This window comes from Ambystoma mexicanum, chromosome 7p, assembly GCF_040938575.1.
Source record: "Ambystoma mexicanum isolate Mex_15411 chromosome 7p, UKY_AmexF1_1, whole genome shotgun sequence".
Taxonomy (NCBI): Eukaryota; Metazoa; Chordata; class Amphibia; order Caudata; family Ambystomatidae; genus Ambystoma; species Ambystoma mexicanum.
In genome coordinates this window covers 461543297-461562924 of record NC_090939.1, presented here as the reverse complement: position 1 = coordinate 461562924, position 19628 = coordinate 461543297, and the positions used below count along the sequence as shown (strand labels likewise).

Sequence of the window (19628 nt, the reverse complement as noted above, 5' to 3'; positions counted from 1 at the left end):
AAAGAATTGCACACATGGTTTATTCTTGGAATATCTGTTATGATTTCAGAAACTGATATGCTTAATCTTTGCATCCACTACCAAGACGATGTTGTTGGACACCTGTGAGCATTTGGTATTCAGGCTTGGGTAGAGTGACTCCTGGTGATCCATCTCCATTTTATTTTGTTTAATATTTATTCTTTCTTCTACTGATGCTTGCTTTGTATACACTGGTAAACCAGACAATGCCTCGTGCTCATAGAGACCTTTTTTCCTTTTCTTTTGTAACATGGTACCTAACGGTGCTACCTCCAAATGTCTTAGGCTTTATTTAAAAAAAAAAAAATAAGACACGTAATTGTATGTATATACAAAATAAAAACCTCATCACTTGCTGTTTGAGACTAGGTAAGCCTTGGAAGCAAAGCTTCAATGCAGTCCTTGCGTCCTCATTCATCTGGCGCTGCCACACTTTTTAGAATGTGCTCCCAAATATTGAGCATGGCAAGATTAATGTGGTTCTTTTTAGTCCCTGGACTCCAGCTCTAGTATTCTTGTTTTCTAGTTTATCTTGGTTTTTTGTTTTAATACTGACACCAGGTGCCTAACTTGTCATACTTCTGTTCTTTCCCTGTGCAGGTTTTTAATGAAATTTACCCTGTGTGGACCTACTCATATTTAGTGCTACTGTTTCCTGTGTTCTTGGCGACGGATTATCTCCGATATAAACCTGTAATCATTATGCAAGGATTAAGCTTTATAATCACTTGGTTCATGTTGCTCTATGTGGAAGGTGTGCTGGCAATTCAATTCATGGAGTTCTTCTACGGTATCACAACTGCTGCTGAGGTTGCCTACTACTCATACATTTATAGCGTGGTGGATCATGACATGTATCAGAAGGTCACCAGCTACTGTCGGACTGCCACCCTTGCCGGGTTCACTGTGGGATCTGTCACTGGCCAGTTGTTGGTGTCGCTGGCGGGTTGGTCACTCTTCAGCTTAAACGTCATCTCCTTAACTTGTGTTTCTGTGGCGTTTGCTACAGCGTGGTTCCTGCCAATGCCACAAAAGAGCCTCTTCTTTCACCAGCGATCTAGCGGTCACGTCAACAAAGCAATGAGGGTCGTGGATGGTAGCGATGATGACCTCGAAGAAATTGAAGACTCCCAAACTGTCCGCCAGTGGGAAGAAGCAGAATCAAAGATCCCACTTAACAGCGCAGCATGCCTCGCTGATGAAAAGGTATGTGTGGTTTGACGCAAAACAACAAAGTAACTTTGCTATTGGATGTCTGATTATGAAGGGCAGCACCTTAACAGCTGAAGCAGGCAGAATGTGTATAGAACAAATGTTTACTGTAGATGTATAAGCACATTTGTTGCCAGGTCAATCGTGTAATAGTCTTATTCGATGCAAATTGAAGTGGGTTTTCTTTTTTCAAATATATAAAATAGAACTGTTTTGGTTTTCTTAAGACTCAATATGGGGTATTGATCAGATCTACCTTTTTATCACGTTATATGCTCCAACAAAATAGGATAGTTGAAATGTTGGACTAAACAATGAGTTGCAGAACTGCAACACTGGATGAACTCTGATGCCTGATGGGAAGAGGCGCTTACAGAAAATAATGTTTGTGCATAAATTGCTGCAAAAAACTATACATTGGCACAAATAATTGTGTTGCATTTTAAAATTCTATGTATACTCTATTTTACTCTTTCCGATTCTAGGGAGACCTCTTCCATCTCAGTCTCCTCTGATGTTTTGGGTTTACTGATCTCTAATTCCTAGGAGCTGTTGTAGCATCTGTTGAGTGGGAAAGAAAGGACGGTTATCAATTTAAAAACAAACAAGACCTATAGCTGAATGTGAGCTAAATTTATGAAAGGGAGATCGGAAGCATGAGAGCAACCATACAATTGCATGGATCCCACTGATCAGTGATTTGTGATTTTTGGTAATTTTTCTTTGTTGGTTTTTGCTCAGGCGCAGTGCTTTGGTGTTGCCAAAAAGGGGGCAAAGCTAATGGTGGAGGAATAAGATACCTGTGAAGCGCAGCACACAATGCACCTTTTTTTGGTGTGTGCCTCTGCAGCACCCCACAGCTTTGCTGTAGAAGCACAAGACTATACGCTAGTCTTTAGTGTTGCTTCTGTGGAACACACTTTTAATTTTCAATCTCATTACATGTTTCTACTAGCCTCTCTCCATAGTAGCAGTGGTCTGTAGACCAGTTATGCAATGAAAATATTTTCATCATTGTTATGATAACATTGATTCACAGAGCAAATGGATGCCTACCATAGGAGGCGGTTTATACAAGTGTGAGGTGTGCCTCTCCTGTACCTCATTTTACTGTCATTCACCCTAGGAGGGGACACAATGCTGGTGGAGAGGGGGTGCAGTGTCTGTTCTCTTCTTCCTCTACCCTCCATGGCCTATTTATTTGGGAGCTGGAAGTAGGTGTTGGGCAGGGTCATCACAATGCCTGTGCATGGAGTACAGAATCCATGCTCTTACCCATGCGGGACTAGCCAGCAGCTGTGATACATGGATAGAGTGTAAGAGTGCATGGTGCAAGTACATGCCCATGATATCTGTGACAACTGGTTTAAGCCAAAATTATTGGAATGAGTGTGGCGAGAACAGGAGTGACCTCTCTGGCTTGTACACAATCCACATGTGTCCTTGACTGCATCCTTCCGATTTTTCATTGTTTGCCAGCCCTGATCACATAACTGGGTGGGGGCAGTGCATAATGACTGAGGAAAAGTACTTGTTTTTCATTGGGACTTGCATCAGAATGGTGCAGCCATCTTCAAAACATAATTTTGATATATTACACAGGTACAATCCAGTAAAGAAAATTCACTTCTCCTTTATATAAGTTTGCATGGACGAGATTAGTAACTGGTAATAAAGCAAACGGGACAATGTATTTTCTTTGTTAGTAATATTATTCCCTTTCAAGATGGCCTCACCACTTGTAGTCCTCCAGTTCTAAGGAAAAACTAGTGCTTCATGCATGTTGCTGGCACTTCTGAGTTTAAATTCTGCTCTGAAGCACCAGCCACTTCTGTCTCATTATTGGACACATGCAGGCCAAAGAAGTAGACCTAGGTCAGAAGGCTGAGACCAGCTAAGGTTGGCGCTCCATGGAGATGCCCATTCTATTGAATGTTGCTGCATTGACCCTCCAGCGCCTGCTTCCCTCTTGACTAGGCGTTCAGCCCAGAGCTCAAGGCCTGGTGCCCCACAGACATGGGCGACCAGTGTGGCGATTGAGAGACCTGGTAGAGGGCAGGGCATACGTGAAGCATCTTACCCACTAGCTCACTCGTATTTCTATCTATAATCAACTTGCGCGATTTAACCCCAGCACATGGCAGCAAGATGCCTACACATATACCATATTAATGGAGCCAGTGCCACTGCTCTCTTGTCCCTTCATACACATCCATCATGCAGGGGGGGGGGGGCGGCAGACTTCAAACTGACTTCTCTTGTGCTTTTCCCCTCTGGATGCAGTAGTCAACCAACCACTTTGCCATACTGATACTGGTAACTTGGGTTCTTCCTTCCTACATTCACCAACATCTCAGGATTCAGGTCTGCCTTCCCTGCTATTCCATGAACAACCCTCTTCCTTTTTTCCCTTTCTTTTCTCTTTAGGGGTATATGCCGTGAGTCTTCCAACATTTCACAGGTGTGCTATACAAGACTGCTTTGCGTGTGTTCTTCCTCCTCTGGTACCAGCTAACTCCATCTTCCCCTTATACAAATCCTCATGGGAATCTTGACTATGGAAGTATTTGCAGGGTGATAAATAAGATTACAATTAAATTTTCGGTAGAGAGGGGAAGTCTGCTGTGATTTCAATCTGGGATAGTTTGCACCAGATCTTTGAGGCAAGACCTTAACTTGAAGACCTATTTAACTGACTTAATAAATATCTTTCTAACACATAGTGGTGAGCGGAATATCTGTTCTGGCGGAATCGGCATATTTTGCTGCACTAGGCCGCAGAGCCGACTTCATTTTTGCTCCTGTTTTCCACCAGCCGGTGTGAAGGGCCCAGATCAGCCATGATTCGGTGGGATTCTCTTTACCCCAGCAAATGTGTGGCTGATGAAGTCCGTTAATCTGATTGGCTGAGAAGATTAGCATTCTAGACAATCTTTTAACAACATATGCTCCCTGGAGTATTATCTGATTAAGATGTTTTAATACAAAAAAAACTATTTGTGCTGAAGGCAGGAGTAAAATATGTTTAAAAAATATATATACCGAAATTCTAGTACACATTAAACTTTAATTTACCCTTTACAAGGTAAAATGAATTTGTTTTTTTTACCTTCAAGACACAATGTTTATATAATTATATAAAACTATGTCATTGTGTTTGTAGTTGTACATTTGATGTAATAGCGTTCTTTTTCTTTCTTGATGTTTTTATATGAATGCCCCATAATTGTTTTGTGTAAATATTAACATCAGTGTCACACATGGGGGGGGGGGGGGGGGAGGGGAACCTGGCCGTGGCAACAAATGTCCAATGCCTGCATAGTTTCCCAAAAAAGAGCCTATATTTGAATTCTGTTTCAAAATAGATTGCGTGACATATGCAAAGTTACTTGTTCTGGTCCTTGCCCAGCAGCACCACATTAAAAATAACTCACAATATATTCTTTTGAGTAATAGATATTATCATTTTTGTGCTGCTTTCCCTTGTCCCTGCTGTAGTTTGCTTATAGTATCCACGTTCGAGAGTTCAGTAGCCAATCAAGGCACAATGTACTGGTCTCCTGGTTGAAACCTGTGAACCTAATGTGATGGGCTGGCAGGCCACAAGTAACCACTCTAACTCCCTTAGCAAGTCCAAGGGTCTTTATTGAACAATATAATACAGACTAGTTGTAAGATGTTGGAATGGTCTCCAGGGCCAATAAGGCTTTTAGGGAAGCTTGGTGCTAGGGCCTGCCCTTGCTTTCTACTTCCAACAGGATTTACCCCCTCCCTAGTCCTTGCGTCCCTAACTGAAATATTATTTCTCGCCAGCGGGTTCACCTAGCCATCTGTCAGCTGCATTATTCTATTTCCCTAAGGGGCTACCGAACTCCCTCTGGGATTTTCTAGACTTTCCCTGACCTACCGTGCTTAGTAGTATAAGGCGTTTGGGATGGTGCTTTCTTTCGCCCGATGTCACTCATTCTCCTTCTTAAGATGTTCTCCTCCCACCACGTTACTATCCCTCTGATCTGTCACTCTGCCTATCTGTCACCACTCTTTGATCTTTTTTCTTACTCATGTTCTTACTATTACTTGTACCTCCAACTGCCCCCCCTCTACCTCCGTTCCCTTTCATTCTCTTCCCTCCTTCCTCTCACTCGACTTCTTTATCTCTTGCTATTCTTCTGTTTATAATCTCTCTCTATGCTGATAGTTATTTCTATTTTCCTGCTCACTGTTGCTCTTATTATTCTGTTGTCTCTACCATTTCTACTTCGTACCTAACCCTCGCTATCACACTGTTAAGTTATAATAATTTATTAAGTGCATCATTCCCCAAAAGAGGCATTTTGACGTTACTCGACAGGAACGCGAGAAAATGCATATTTAAAAGGGTAACGATTTCAACGCATGACGGAAGGAAAGATGATTAGCAGTGGCCTGAAGATGAAGTAGCGGGGAGTTCCACAGTGATGCGGCTACAACAAAGAGTGTCCCTCCCCCTCCAAATCCCCCACCCAATCCAACTGGGTTTGAACCTGGGGACGGGGACAAGGTGGGCATCCGCAGAGCGAAGTGCATCATGGGGACCTAGGGGCAACATTCCCCCCCCCCCCCCCTACCCATAAAAAGCACGGTGTACCATGCACAAAGCCTTGAATTGGATGGGTTGGACTACCTGGGACCCAGTTCAGCTTCCGTAGCACAGGTAGGCGCAGTGAGGCATCTCGGGCACGTAGGGTGCTATTGTATATAAAATGTCGTCATGTGGATGTGGCATTTCTACAGGAAACTCGCTTAACCTCATCCAGGGAATCGCGGTTTGGGCAGAGCTCAGGCTGCCATCGCTATGTCAGTTCTTTTTTCCTCCTACTCCAGAGGGATTTGTATCTTGATGCACAACTCAGTTACTATCTGCCTTATGAAGGGGATGATGAAGAGGAGGTGGGGGGGTGGGGGCGCGCTTAGTTACCAGATTTATACATGGGCGGGTCATCCTACTAGTTAGCTATTATGGCCCTAACCAGGATGAGGTCGGTACATTGGAGTGGATAGCTCAGCAATTGGATCAGAACGCCACTGATTCGATAGTGTGGGCGGGGGACTTTAATAATTGTGTTCGAGCCAGAGATCGACGGAACGGGGGATTCAGAGGGCTCCTCTAAAGTCGACTGATAAGTTACAAGACTTATGTTGGGAATGGGGGTCTGAATGATGGTTGGAGAACTAGGCATGGGGATGAGAGGGTGGTATACATACTCTTCCGTGGCTAACCAGTATGCATCGAGGTTGGATTATTTTATATCAGGTATGGTCATGGGGTGGGTTAAGGAGGTCTGTATTTTGGCACGCACGCTGTCTGACTATGCACTGGTTGTGTTAAAGTTGGAGATGCCGGGAAGAATGGAAGCAAGGCCAGTTTGGGGGGTTCAAGAGTGATGGTTTATCTGATGCAGTGTTTACAGCGGGGATTACATGGGTTATTGATTTTTACTAATAACCGGTGATCGGTCACCTCCTCAGTGCTTTGGGAAACCTTCAAATGTGTGGTCAGGGGAATGCATTTTGCGCGAGTCTGAGATACTGAAATTGATACGAGGGGAACTGGAAGATAGCGAGCCGGGCATTCCGCAGTTGCAAGCAGAGGTGGGCTTTGAAAATGACCTTGCTAAACATAAAATAGTAAGATGAGTTGGAGAGGTTCATGGCCGCAGCCCAGAGCGAGGCGGGGGAAAGTAACTGTCAGACAGTATGGGGAAGGCCAAAGCCCTGGTGAACTGCTTGTGAGGATGGCCAAAGCTGATATCCCCAGGCCGCATATCGCGAGTATTGAAGACAGGCAGGGGACTCTACAATATGTGGATAGGGACATGGTTCAGGAATTTGGTTCTTTCTATTTCCGTCTTTATTCTTCACGTGCTCGCGCATCGCAATCAGAGTTGAGTGCATATCTGGATCGGGTGGTGATCTATTGGTGTTGGGAGGAGGAACGCTGTGTCAACCCATTACATAGCAAGAAGTCCAGCGAGCAATAGAGGCACTGTCAACCGAGAAGGCGCCCAGACCGGATGGCTGAGTTTTATACCTATTTTGCAATGTGGCTGGCTCCACATTTTGTGGAAGTGTATCAACAGGCATTCCGGTTGTAACACTACTCACATTTTATGATGGAGGCAGTGTTCACTGTATTACTGAACTCTGGGAAAGCAACAGATGAATGCTCTTATCGCCCAATTTCGTTGATTAACCTAGACCAGATTCTGGTGAATGTTGGCAACAAGGTTAACGCCTCTCATGAATAATTGTGTTAAAGCAGATCAAGCTGGTTTTAGCCCAAGATGTTCCACCTTTTATGGGTTACGCTGCATGTTTGGTTTGATGTTCGGTGGACTCGACCGTGTGGTAGCACCACTATTGGATGCTGAGAAGGTGTTTGATTCAGTGGAGTGGCCCTTCTTTTTCGTGGTTTTGCAGCACGGAACTGGGATGGGGAGGTGTTCATATCCATGGTTTTTGTTACTTTACACCCAGCCAAATGCTAAAGTCAGAGTAAATGGTCAATTTACATCAACCCTATTGCTGGAGAGGGGCACAAGGCAAGGATGTTCTTTCACCCTTGTTTGCCTTGGCGATCGTACTGCTTGCGGAATTACTGAGGGAGAGCCCCATAGATTGGGTGGGGATTTGGTTATATAATCACAAGGTAGTGGTGTCTCTTTATGCTGATGACATGGTGATATATGGTATAAAAACCTGCAAAATCTGGCGCCAATCATGACGGGTGTGTTGAAGTTTGCTGTATTCTCGGTTTGAAAATAAATACCATGGATACTGATGGCTTTGCATTCCAGTGGCATCTGGAATATACTAGATATCTGGGGATAGATGTGGCTTGTTTGCCTCAGTTTCTTTATCGTCGCAATTATGAAAAGGAATTGGAGGATACCAAGATTGTCCTGGAGAGATGGATGGGGCTCCCCCTTAATCTGTATGGAAGGATTTCAGTGGTAAAAATGGTCCACCTGCCCCCACCCCCCCAGGTTATTGTATCTGTTCCTAAATGTACTGCTGGCGGTGCCGAAGTCCTATTTTCAGGAGATGTAATCGGTGATGTCGCTAATCAAATGGGTAGGTAGACTGGCGAGTGTGGCTTTGCAGAAACTGGTTGTACCGTTGGAGAGGGGTGGGTTAGAGCTACTTAATGTGGAGTTGTATTATGAAGCCACCCAGACTGGATTTCTGTTATGTTTGTATGGGTGATGCTTTCGATCAAAGGCATATTTTAGAGAGAGCGGACTCTGGCAGCACCGTCCCTATTGAGAGCAATTATATTAACCGCTCCGGCCAGATATAAACCAAAATATATGGTGGAGCTGACATGCAGAGCATGGGTTCATATCTAAGGGAAAGGAGGTGTTTTGTGCTCTCCCAACTTGCCAGTAATTCACATCCCAAGTGTACTGCTAACCGCAGAATTGGGATATGTACACTGCATGGAACAATTGGATATCTCATGTTTTCAATACTTATTTCCAGAGGGGCAGTTTCTGACTATGGAAGAATGGAAGTGTAGGGGGGACTGTCGCTTACCTGGATCTATTTGTGTACCTTCGGCTGCAGAATACTCTGGAGGGTCTATTTCCAACCTTTTCCGAAGGATCTGCTGACTGCCTCTGCGTTGGACACCACGATTGGGCTGGTGGACAATAGTAGGATGGTGTCCAGACTATATGGCATGATATTTGGGAGGGATGGGAAAAATTGTCCCAAGGGAAGTGGATGGCAACATTGGGATTTCCTATAGCTGATGAGGTATGGAGGTATTGTATGCAGACTAAGAAAATGGCCCTTAACAGTAGTTTTACGTGGATACATTTTAAATGTTTGCATCCATTTTATTACACTGCTACAGTTCTTCACCGTTTTTCCTGGCACGCTGGATGAATGTCACTGATGGAGGAATTCACCCGGCGAAGCCATACATCTGGCATGGAGCTGTCGCCTATACTTCCTTTTTGGGAGGAGGTCTTTCAGGGACTTGGTGACATAATTGGGGAGTGGATGGATCCTGCCCGGGTTGAAATACTGTTCTATTATTCTAAACAGATTACTGGTTGAGTAAGGAGGTTGGCAGGATTGTTATTGCAACTGGCGAAAAGAAGCGTTGCGATGTGTGGGGAGAACACAGCATTCCATGAAGGAGCGATCGAAAGATGATCTCTCTATTGTAACGAGATGGAAACTGAATATGGAATGGTTGTTCACCCATTTGCTAGTCCTAAAGATATATGGGAACTGTACAAACAGTACTTAGTAGCGCAGGCAAGACTGGCACCGCTGACTTTGGGGAAGGGGACAACCTTAGAACTGAGACTAACTTCTGAGAGTTGGAGAGAGGGATGGAAGATGTGGGATTGTGGCTATGGGGAAGGAATACACATTCAAAATCATTTATGAACATGAGACAGTATATACAGATGCTAAGGTTTCATGTGCCGGATAAAGTATGTTTGAGTAAAGATGGGAGGGAGGGGGGATTCGCTGAACCACTGTTCTTGGTGTGTTGTAAGTAACTGAAAACAATAAAAGATTGAAAACATGAATAGCAATGGAAGTAGTCAATGGGTGTTTGTTAGCAACATCTGGCAATGCTATGAGTACCCAGTCTTTGAAGGCAGTGCCTGGTATATTATTGTCAAACCTGCCATATCCTGTGACGTGATCAGTGCTGCAGATAAGATTTCAGTTGGGAGTATTTTACACTCTTAAAGTTCAGAGTAAAAAATGTTTGGGTGGGGCACAAAAATGTATGTCCCATTCCAAACTGGAGTATTTTATAAGCAAGTAAAAATATTTCAAATGGATTTTTACTCCCACGTATTCCTCATCTTATGATATTTCAATATCCAGCTTCAGCTGCTTTGGAATGTATTCCCAGCAGAGGGTGCAGCGCGTTGATGCCCGTCGACTTGATGTCCTTTGGAGGCCTCTATCTCGATGTCGATGGTATAAAGCACGCGCAGTGACGTTGCTTCATTTCCGTTTTTCCATGAAGGGTATAGCTTTGGATACAGTGCGCTTCGTTTCCCTTCCAAAATCTTCAATACAATGACTTTCAAATGGCATCAACTCTGTGATCCAGGCTTAAAAGTGGCAGGACTGTGGGGCGAAGATGTCCCTTACGTAGCCCCATCGGGTGTGTCTGTGGTGCCTGGTTTCCCTTCACGGTACCTTTGACTGAAAGGCCTGCCTATCGATGACCGCGAAAGCCCTGAAAGAGCGAAGCCGAAAATTTGCATCCGGTAGGTCTAAATCCCCATAGATGACTCAGTCAAAAAAACAATCTTCAGACGAGTCGAGAAATAATTCCTCCTCGTCGAAAGATGATAAAAAGATCACGATCACACAGTGGCTCTCACCGCTCTTTACAGCATTCGAAGAAAAGACGCTATAGGTTGCTCTCGTCTAGTTCCTCCCCAGAACACGTCAAGTGCCCAACGAAATCCGCCTCTCTGGCTGAGTGGGAAAATTTCAGGGTAAAAATGATTAAAGTATTGCGACCTTGACCCCCTCAGACTCAAGATAGCCATGTCCAGGTCGAAAAACTCGACAAGGAAAAAGTTGAGGGCAAATCCTGTGCGGCCTCGAGCCCTGGAGACGAGGAAAAAAACTCTGAGAGCAGTCGAAGGATCTTTCGAGTTGAGACAAATCTCCTTTGCGGAAAAAGTCATCCGCGCCGAAAAGACTCTTCGACGCCACAAGCGTGTCAACCCGCGACATCGACGGGGTCGAAAATCTCAGCATCGAGGATTATTGAAAAAAATCATACACTCCACTACCACTTTTTTTTTATCACTTGAGGATGTAGAGCATTCATCTGATTTGCGTCCCTTTGGCCTACAATATGGAATACCTGGGGTCCCTGAACCCTTGATCTCAGATGGATCAAAAATCTACAGGAGTCCCTGCAAAATGCAAGTGGAATAGATAGTCCCCAGAATTAGAATTTGGGAGACATAACCATGCAGAGGGGGTCTTGGAGAGATTTAATGTCCCCGGTGGTTGGAATACATGGGGTGGAAAAGACCCACACCAATATGAGCAGGATGATCTTGGATATCCTTGATGAAGGACCCCAGGAGGATCCTATTCTTTCCTTTCATGTGGCTCAGCAAAGGCAGAGAAATGCCAATTGGGAGACACCAGAGTTAATTCCAGCAGTAAATAAAAAATGAACATTTAAATACAGGGACGTCCAGTAAGTTAAACTCCCAACTCCTGAAAGTTTAGTAGTGCAGGCTGCCACGTCCACCTCAAAGCAAAATGCATACCCAACTATTTCCCCCAGACAGATGACCAGCGTTATGACGCTTTGGCCAAGAAAGTTTTCTCCGCGGGGAGTATGGCCCGAAAGTCAGTGACTGCTACGTGCACGTTGTCCAGTTTCACTTAATCACTTTGGCAATGTACAGTAATGGCGGCTGACCATATCTCTGAAGGGGAAGAAGACAGATTTTTAAATCTAGTCCAGGATGGGAAAGATATAATGTGTGAATCTCTCCAGACGGGTCTTGACACTGGTGACCGTATCAGCAGGTCAATGGCGGCTAGTACAGTAACGCACAGATTTGCCTAGTTAAGTCCAGTTTTGCACCAGATGTGCAGTCCAGACTTCTTAACATGCCCTTTGACGGCACCCGTTTATTTGGTAGCAAGGCTGACGAGAGCCTGGAGAAGCTGCAGACCTCCAAAGCAGCAGCCAAATCCCTTGGTGCTGCTATTAAGACAGCTACAAAACTGCCCCACTGGGACACCTTGGAGGGTAGGTCCTTTAGCTTTTACTCAGTTGGAAGGGGGAGAGGACTGTAGCATCAACAAGGTCAAAAAAGTTTCCCCGGTGATGGACTGGGAAGAAGCACTAAGACCACCCAGGCTGCGACTACTTTACCATGAGCCATTGCTTCAGCCGCCTCAAAACCTCTGAGGCCTTAGCATGCAAGACCCCGATGGGAGGCAGATTCTCACTGCATCTGAAAGAATGGTGAGGCATTACTTCAGATGCATGGGCATTGGAAACGGTTGCCCAGAGTTGCTGTCTTCCCTTTCTAAAAATAAAAAAAAAGCCTCGCTCATCCACTGGAGAACAGCTCTTTGAAAGTTCCAGGTCCGCTCCTTATGCAGGAAATCTTCACCCTGCTAGAGAAAGGTGCTCTAGAACCAGTACCTGTAGCGGAGAGGAACAAGGGTTGGTACTTTCGAATTCCCAAAGGACGGAGGATTGAGACCCATTACGCACTTAAAAGACTTTAACAAGTTCCTCAGGAAGGACAAGTTCAAGATGGTTACCCTTTCTCAGATCCTTCAGGCCCTCGAGCATCAGAACTGGATGCTGGAGGGCCTGATGCTTGCTTGCTTTCATGTGCCAATCCATCACAAGCACAGACAGTACCTGAGGATCGCAGTTGGCGGTTCTCATTATCCGTTTTGAGTTCTGCCATTTGGGCTGACCTCCGCCCTGAAGGTTTTCACCAAGTTAATGGCGGTGGCAGTGAGTCTCAGGAGAGGGGGGGGGGGATTCAAGTCTACCGCAGCAGCAGCCCAGAAGGGCAGGAGCGTGCCCTGCAGCCCCACTGTCGGCTTCTGGAGAAGCGTGACCATCGAGCCTGCCATCTCCGCTTTACCCCAGTTACTATTGGGTAATCGTGCTACTTCAGCATTTCATCCGGGACTATCTGCAATTGCCACCTAATACCCTAATGCATTTTACAGCCCTCGCTCACCTGGCCGACTTTGCTCGAGTTTGGTGGCCCCGCATTTTTGCTATGCAACATAATCCGCTGCGGATAGGCTGTTTGGGAGCATATCGATGGAACTCTGTCACCAGATGGCGCTAGCCGGCCCTTTTTGCCTAATGCCATATGCATAAGGCAAATTCCTGTCTGAGCCTGTCCGGGCCATAACGGGGCTGTGGGCCATCCCGCACAGACCTCACCAACCTTACCATCAACTCCAGCATTCCATACCAGGGTAGGCCAAATGTTCTTAATCTTGTACATACGAAATACCGACAGATAACACAGATGCAAACCTCAGAGCCGTTTACACAGCAATCTCACCTGCGAGCACTACGAATCCCCTCGTCACCTACTCTGTAGCTGAACTTCTATCACCACCGGCACCATTAATCTCTGATTGCCAAATGTACTTGCCCATCGTACCTATCACCACGCTGCCTCACATGAGGCATAAGCGCTGTATGCATGCCTCGCCTATGTCACCTAGCCTATGGTAGTGTACACAGACTTATCAGCTCAGAGCCATTTTTACACTGCTCCACCTACCTCTGACCTACACAATTCGCACTGTGCCAACACTGGTGTTTTTTGTGGTACGTATCTCTAGCACTGCGCCCTAGGCCTTAGTCCACACAAAACTAAGCAGACAGTTCACTACTAGTAGCAGGCTGCTGTTAGATACTCTGTATTGCGTGATTTTCACTTTGCCATTCCTGCCTGCTATTACTAAGTGATATGCACGTTGCCATTCCTGCGTGCCAATAGTACATGAATTGTACTTTGCCATTCCTACCTGCCAATATTACGTGATCTATACTAGACTATTCTTGCCTACAACTGCTATGCTAGCATTGTACCTCAATTTATGCTAACTTAAAGCGTCTTGCTCACATTATACTAGCAGTTAGTCGTTATGCAACTACTATCCTAGCACGCCCATAGCACTAGTAACCTGCTTCTACCTCTGACCCTAATATAAAACTTAACGCGCTGAGCCATGTGCATTATACTTTCCTTCCTAGCCTTTTTCTAAATCCTCGTCAGGATTACATATCTATACATCTTTAGAAGCACCTCCACACTGTTACCTGTCCTGGACCTCCACTCCAATCCTAGAGAGCCTTGCGTTTGCTTATCCATGTCCTGGAACCTATCCTCATCAGTCTACATACCACCATCAAGTTTCTGGCCACCGTGTCTTCCATTAGCACCCAAACTCATACTAAACACACCTTTTGAGCCTACCATCTTTGGACAACACCCCCACCTCCTCAGGAGTCTTACAATATTGTCTTCAAACGACACCTAAAATCTTACATACATCACCACTATTGATTGATAACCCGATTTCCCCCCCCCCACATCCACCCCAAGACCTAATCCATCCACCACCACTCCCAGACCGAACCTCCCATGCCCATTAAACAGAAATCGCAGACTAAGCTCCAGATTCCTGTCTAGGCATCCCCCTTCTCAGACCCACCACCACTGCAGATGACTCGCCTAAAAATAATAAGCAGCAACGCACCCAGACCTGAACGAAGCACTACACACAATCCAAACATAAACTAAACAACTCCTCCTTGATCAAAGGGGCCCTCATCAACGCCAGATCTGTCTGCCCATGCCCTAGACATTACTGACTATATAACGATGCACGACTTCCTCACTGTCGCAAAGACTTGGCTCCATACTGCGCCAGGACATTTACTCTCTTGCTATTCCGGATAATTATTCCATCATCCGTCATGACAGAGAATCCAACCTAACCAAAGGCGGGTCCATCACCTTCATCCTAGTGAGGTTTTTGAGATAAAGAATCATTGCCAACCAAACCATGCCATCAGCAGAACTACTATCCATTAAGTTACCCATATCACCATCGCTCACCATCCATCTCATCTACAGACCCCCTGGCCCCACTTAGATGTTCGAAGAGGACATCTCTCTCTACTCCTATCAGCCAACATTAAGACAAGTTCTCAAGGGATTTGAACCTAGGCTTTCAGGACCCTAAAGACTCCAAGGCACTCACACTTGCTAAAACAATCACATAATTAGGATTTCTACATCGTATAACTGAACCAACACATATCATAGGCAGAATCCTAGACTGGATAGCTGATCTCAACTGCGACATAAAAATAGTGTCCAATCCACCATGTGCATGGACAGACGACCACATGATCTCCTTTACCATAAAGGAAGGTAACCAGCCCAATCTACTGAACCATTCTCCACCTATGAGCACCAGAAACAAACGCAACATAACTGCAGAGAAACAACTGCCACTACTTCAGACAATCATTAACACTGCAATGACACTCGTGGATCCCACTGCTATAGTTGACCTGTATAATCGCACTTTACTTAATGCCATTAACACACTAGCACCTTTAAAGCTGCGTAAATCTAAACCTTGTGTGCAGTTAGACTCTTGATTTAACCTGCACCTTAGATCACTACGTGAACTTAAAAGAAGAATTGCAGAAGCTCTCTGGAAAAGTCTACCATCAACAGCCATTAAGGATAGTGTGAAATTATCTTCCCTCAATTATAAAGAAGCTATAGTTCTGACCAAAAAAGACAATTATAATGACTGCATCACCAAAGCCAAATCTAGCACCAAGGAACTTTTCAACATTGTCAGAGAGCTAGAATCCTCTGCCCCACCTCCAGACACCTGTACCAAAGATGTTGCCTGGTGCACTAATATTCAGAAAGCGCTACAAGATAAAATCTCAATGCTTCAAAGTAAAATAGAATCCAAAAATCTCAACATCACTAATGATACAACCACACCAACTCCATCTGAGCCAGGCCCCAATCCACAAAAGCAATTTAATTGAACTTTTTACCCCTCTCTATTAAGGAGGTCGAGGACATCATCATGAAATTAAAACCCCCAACTGCCAGGGAGATTTGTCCGGCGCCCATCATTAAAGAGGCAGCTAAGGAACTCGCCCCATTCATCACAACGCTTATTAATGCATCACTTAAATTGAGTAGTGTACCCAGTAACATAGACGATGCCTAGGTAGTGCCATTACTAAAAAAGCCGTCCTTGGACCCTAATAATCCCTCTAATTACAGACCTATTACCATGGTACCGTTCCTATTAAAAATACTGGATCAAGCAGCATACCTGCAGATGCAACATCATCTAGAATCAAACAAACTTCTCGGTGTTAGACAATCGGGGTTTAGAACCCCACACAGGACAAACTGCTCCAATTGACCTCAAGACTCAAATTCAAGCTCTAAAAGACGAAGGCAAACGTGCATTCATCCTACTAGATCTTTCGGCAGTGTTCGACCTAGTAAACCATAAAGTCCTATGCAACCACCTAACTTCAGCTACGCATTTCTCTGACAAAGCAAATGCCTGGATCCAGTCTTTCCTAAACAATAGATCTATGAGGGTCTTTGCACCATCAGCCTTCGCAGAACCAACACCCATCACTTGTGGTGTCCCCCAAGGCTCCTGTGTGTCCAAAACCCTTTATAACGTGTCCACAAAGCCTCTTTTCGATGACCTTGACTATTTGGGTGTCTCCTATACAAATTACACTGGTGACACGCAAATACTCATCCCTATCACTGGAGACTATGCATTGGACAGCAAAACGCTTAATGACATCTACCTCATTATACACGCTTGGCTGGCCAAGCACAGACTGTCTTAACAACGATAAGACAGAGTTGCTTCTCCTAGGATCCCCAGCTAACCTCAACAAACTTGATTAACAATTCACCTCATATTGATGGGAACGTAATCAAAACCTCCATGGACGTAAAAACCCTAGGCGTTTACATAGAGTCTTGCTCTCACGTTAACACGTCAAACCAATGCAATTGCCTCCTTTGTGGCATATACCTGCAAATGTATCACAGCCTGTAGACATTCATCACCACCGCTAATTGCATCACAATAGCCAGAGCTCTAGTACTGTCTCAACTCGACTATTGCAATGCGTTTTATCTAGGAACAATTGAACAGAACATTAAATAAGATGCCATTCAAAATAATGCCATCCGTTCAGCAATGAACATCCCGAGATCTCAACACTTCTCGGAAACCAGACGTAATCTGAACTGGTTATCTATTAAACAAAGAATCAAATGCAAAACATTATCACTTACACATAGTGCCTGGCCAACCAGGCACCAAAATATCTGACAAACAGCATTGCACGCTATTTACCAACCCGTCGCACCAGATCTGCCCAGACTCATTGCCTCAAGATCCCCAGGTTCAATCTGCAAAGGGCTGGAGGGATTAGCTTTCCAGTATTGGCAGCATAAAGTTGGAACAAACGCTCACCTCTTAACACTTCGAACTGAACCCGCCTTCCACCAGTTGAGGAAGCATGTAAAACTCTGGCTCCACAAGACAAAAAGCAGCAGCTCCTATTAACGTGCCCAGCTTCGAACTTTTCCGCACTGACTTGACAACAAGGATTCTCACTGACCTTTCATTTATCTAACTATCTGTAAATATGTAATGTGGCAAGTTAAGTCGTGTTTGGACTATTTCACTGTACCTTTCTATGCCATTGTACATAACTAATTGTATGTATGCTACTGTGCTCATTGTAAGATAAGTGTTTGCAAATATCAAGGCATAAATTAGTTTTCAAAAATTGATTAATAGAATTTGATAATTAAAATATTTTTGATTAGCAAATAAACCTATTTGATTAGCAATTTTTACTCCTTTTTTAAATGTCACCAGAAGTTAGTTTTACCCCAAGACATACAATTGGCAAGAACACAGCATTTCTATGTACCTATGAAATAATACATTCATGCAATGAGTGTAAAATGTTAAGGTTCACTGCATGAATGGACTACATAAATAGATAGGATAAAAAAAGCTCTAAACATTTTTCAGTTCAAGGCTCTGTGCAGCTGGGTCATGCAGCAGTCAGTGGTGCATAGTTCAGTGTCCATCTCAACAAGACATCAATAAAGATGCCATTGTGCGTGTGTCCTTTTTTATTTTATTATCAAGTTTCATTTAACTTGTGTTTGGCATAAAACGGTCACAAGCAACTGCCCAAGATGAAGACAGCAGCTACAATGAGTTTATGATAAATTGGGAACATTAGTTATCTTATTCTGTAAATCAAATGGCTAGATGCCAGTCTCTTGGTCTGCTCAGGTAATTGAGGCCCTGATGCAGCACCTACCAGTTACTAGGGCCACAAAGTTTAATCTGCGAGACAAATAGGCCCATCAAGTTAACATGTAATCATCCATTTGTGTTCTGGCTTATTGCAAGACAGCAAAAACTGAGATGATTTAAAAGATCAAAAAAAATAATCTGAGGATGGAGTGCCGTCCAGACACCTAAAAGCCAACAGAAATATCATCAGGGTGCCCAAGAGGTCGGAAATCTCTTCTCTAAACCTGTGGCGCACAGGCACCGCATTTTGACTCCACAGCATTGTTTGAAGTAATGAGTGGCAAGTTAGCAGCACATTGTGCAATGTAATGCCCATCAGGCCACGACACTGCCTAAGAATAAATAATGCACATTTCTGTCTTGCCAGCACACTGGTGTGGCTGGGTTGGATCAGATGATTTGCCCAGGACCACACAGTTTGGTTAAGCAGTGAAGCCAGAATTTGCCAGAAACTTACCACATACCTTCCAAGCTCTAATCAGTACACATTTGATTTGTGTTTCAAGAACCACAAAATGGTTCTTTATTTGCAAATAACACAAATCACTTGAAGCAACCACCTTTGGGGGAGTATTTGCACCACCCTGAATATAAGACTACAAGTGACAGCCCCATAACACAACCTGCTTGCAAAAGGCCTTTTAAATATTGTTCCATTCTTGTAAGGCGCTGCCTATGGTACCAACACAAAAGATTATTTTTTAGTATAAAAAGATGGGCTACGCTTTTCTTACCTCTCTGGTGACTCTTCTTTTGTTGTCAGAGTGAAGGTTCCCTCTTTCCTGTTATCGTCCTCTACAGACACATTTCAATGTCTACAAAACAGACAAAGCAACTGATTACCCACAGCAATGTGCTTAAGTGGCTGGAAATATTTGTCCCACCGGAACGGGTAGGAGAAATATTACTGCCAGCCACTTGCTAACAACACGCCCTGCAATCTGGGACAACATCTGGGCCATTCAGCCTTTTCATTTGATAAGGGCCATGAGCCTCAGGGATGTCCACAGCAACTACCCCATGTTGCCAGTTTGCAGTGTTCTATAATAACACAGCAGTTTATATATACTTTTGTTCTGGGGCTTAATGCCTTAGCTGCATTTGCGGGAGCCCTTCCGGCCGTCACTTCCCTTGGGGGTATACAGAAGTCTTTATCACCTTGTTGCCTTTTCACACGGTTCCTCCACAGCAGGCACTTGCTGACATAGGATAAATAGCTTTTCAGTGTGTATTATTGTTTCAACTTCCTGCTGCCTGGCCGTTTAGTGATAATCGACGGCTGTTAACCCCCAAGAATATTTCTTTGTCATTTCATTGGGTAACATTGATGTGACATCTACTGTGATCTCATCATATGCTACTTACTATTTTTGAAACTGGTCCCAGAATGTTGGCATGTCAGTCTTTTATTAGATTATCTAGATGGA

The 19628-nt window shown here is 44.3% G+C and overlaps 1 protein-coding gene across 1 annotated transcript in view; it reads left to right on the top strand.

The window, feature by feature from the left end:
* SLC19A2 (solute carrier family 19 member 2) overlaps positions 1-19628 on the top strand; it is a 251303-nt gene that overhangs the window by 58101 nt on the left and 173574 nt on the right. The window contains exon 2 of the mRNA XM_069636480.1: positions 622-1227. Coding sequence (XP_069492581.1) covers positions 622-1227 — 606 coding nt within the window. The remainder of the gene's footprint in view (positions 1-621; positions 1228-19628) is intronic.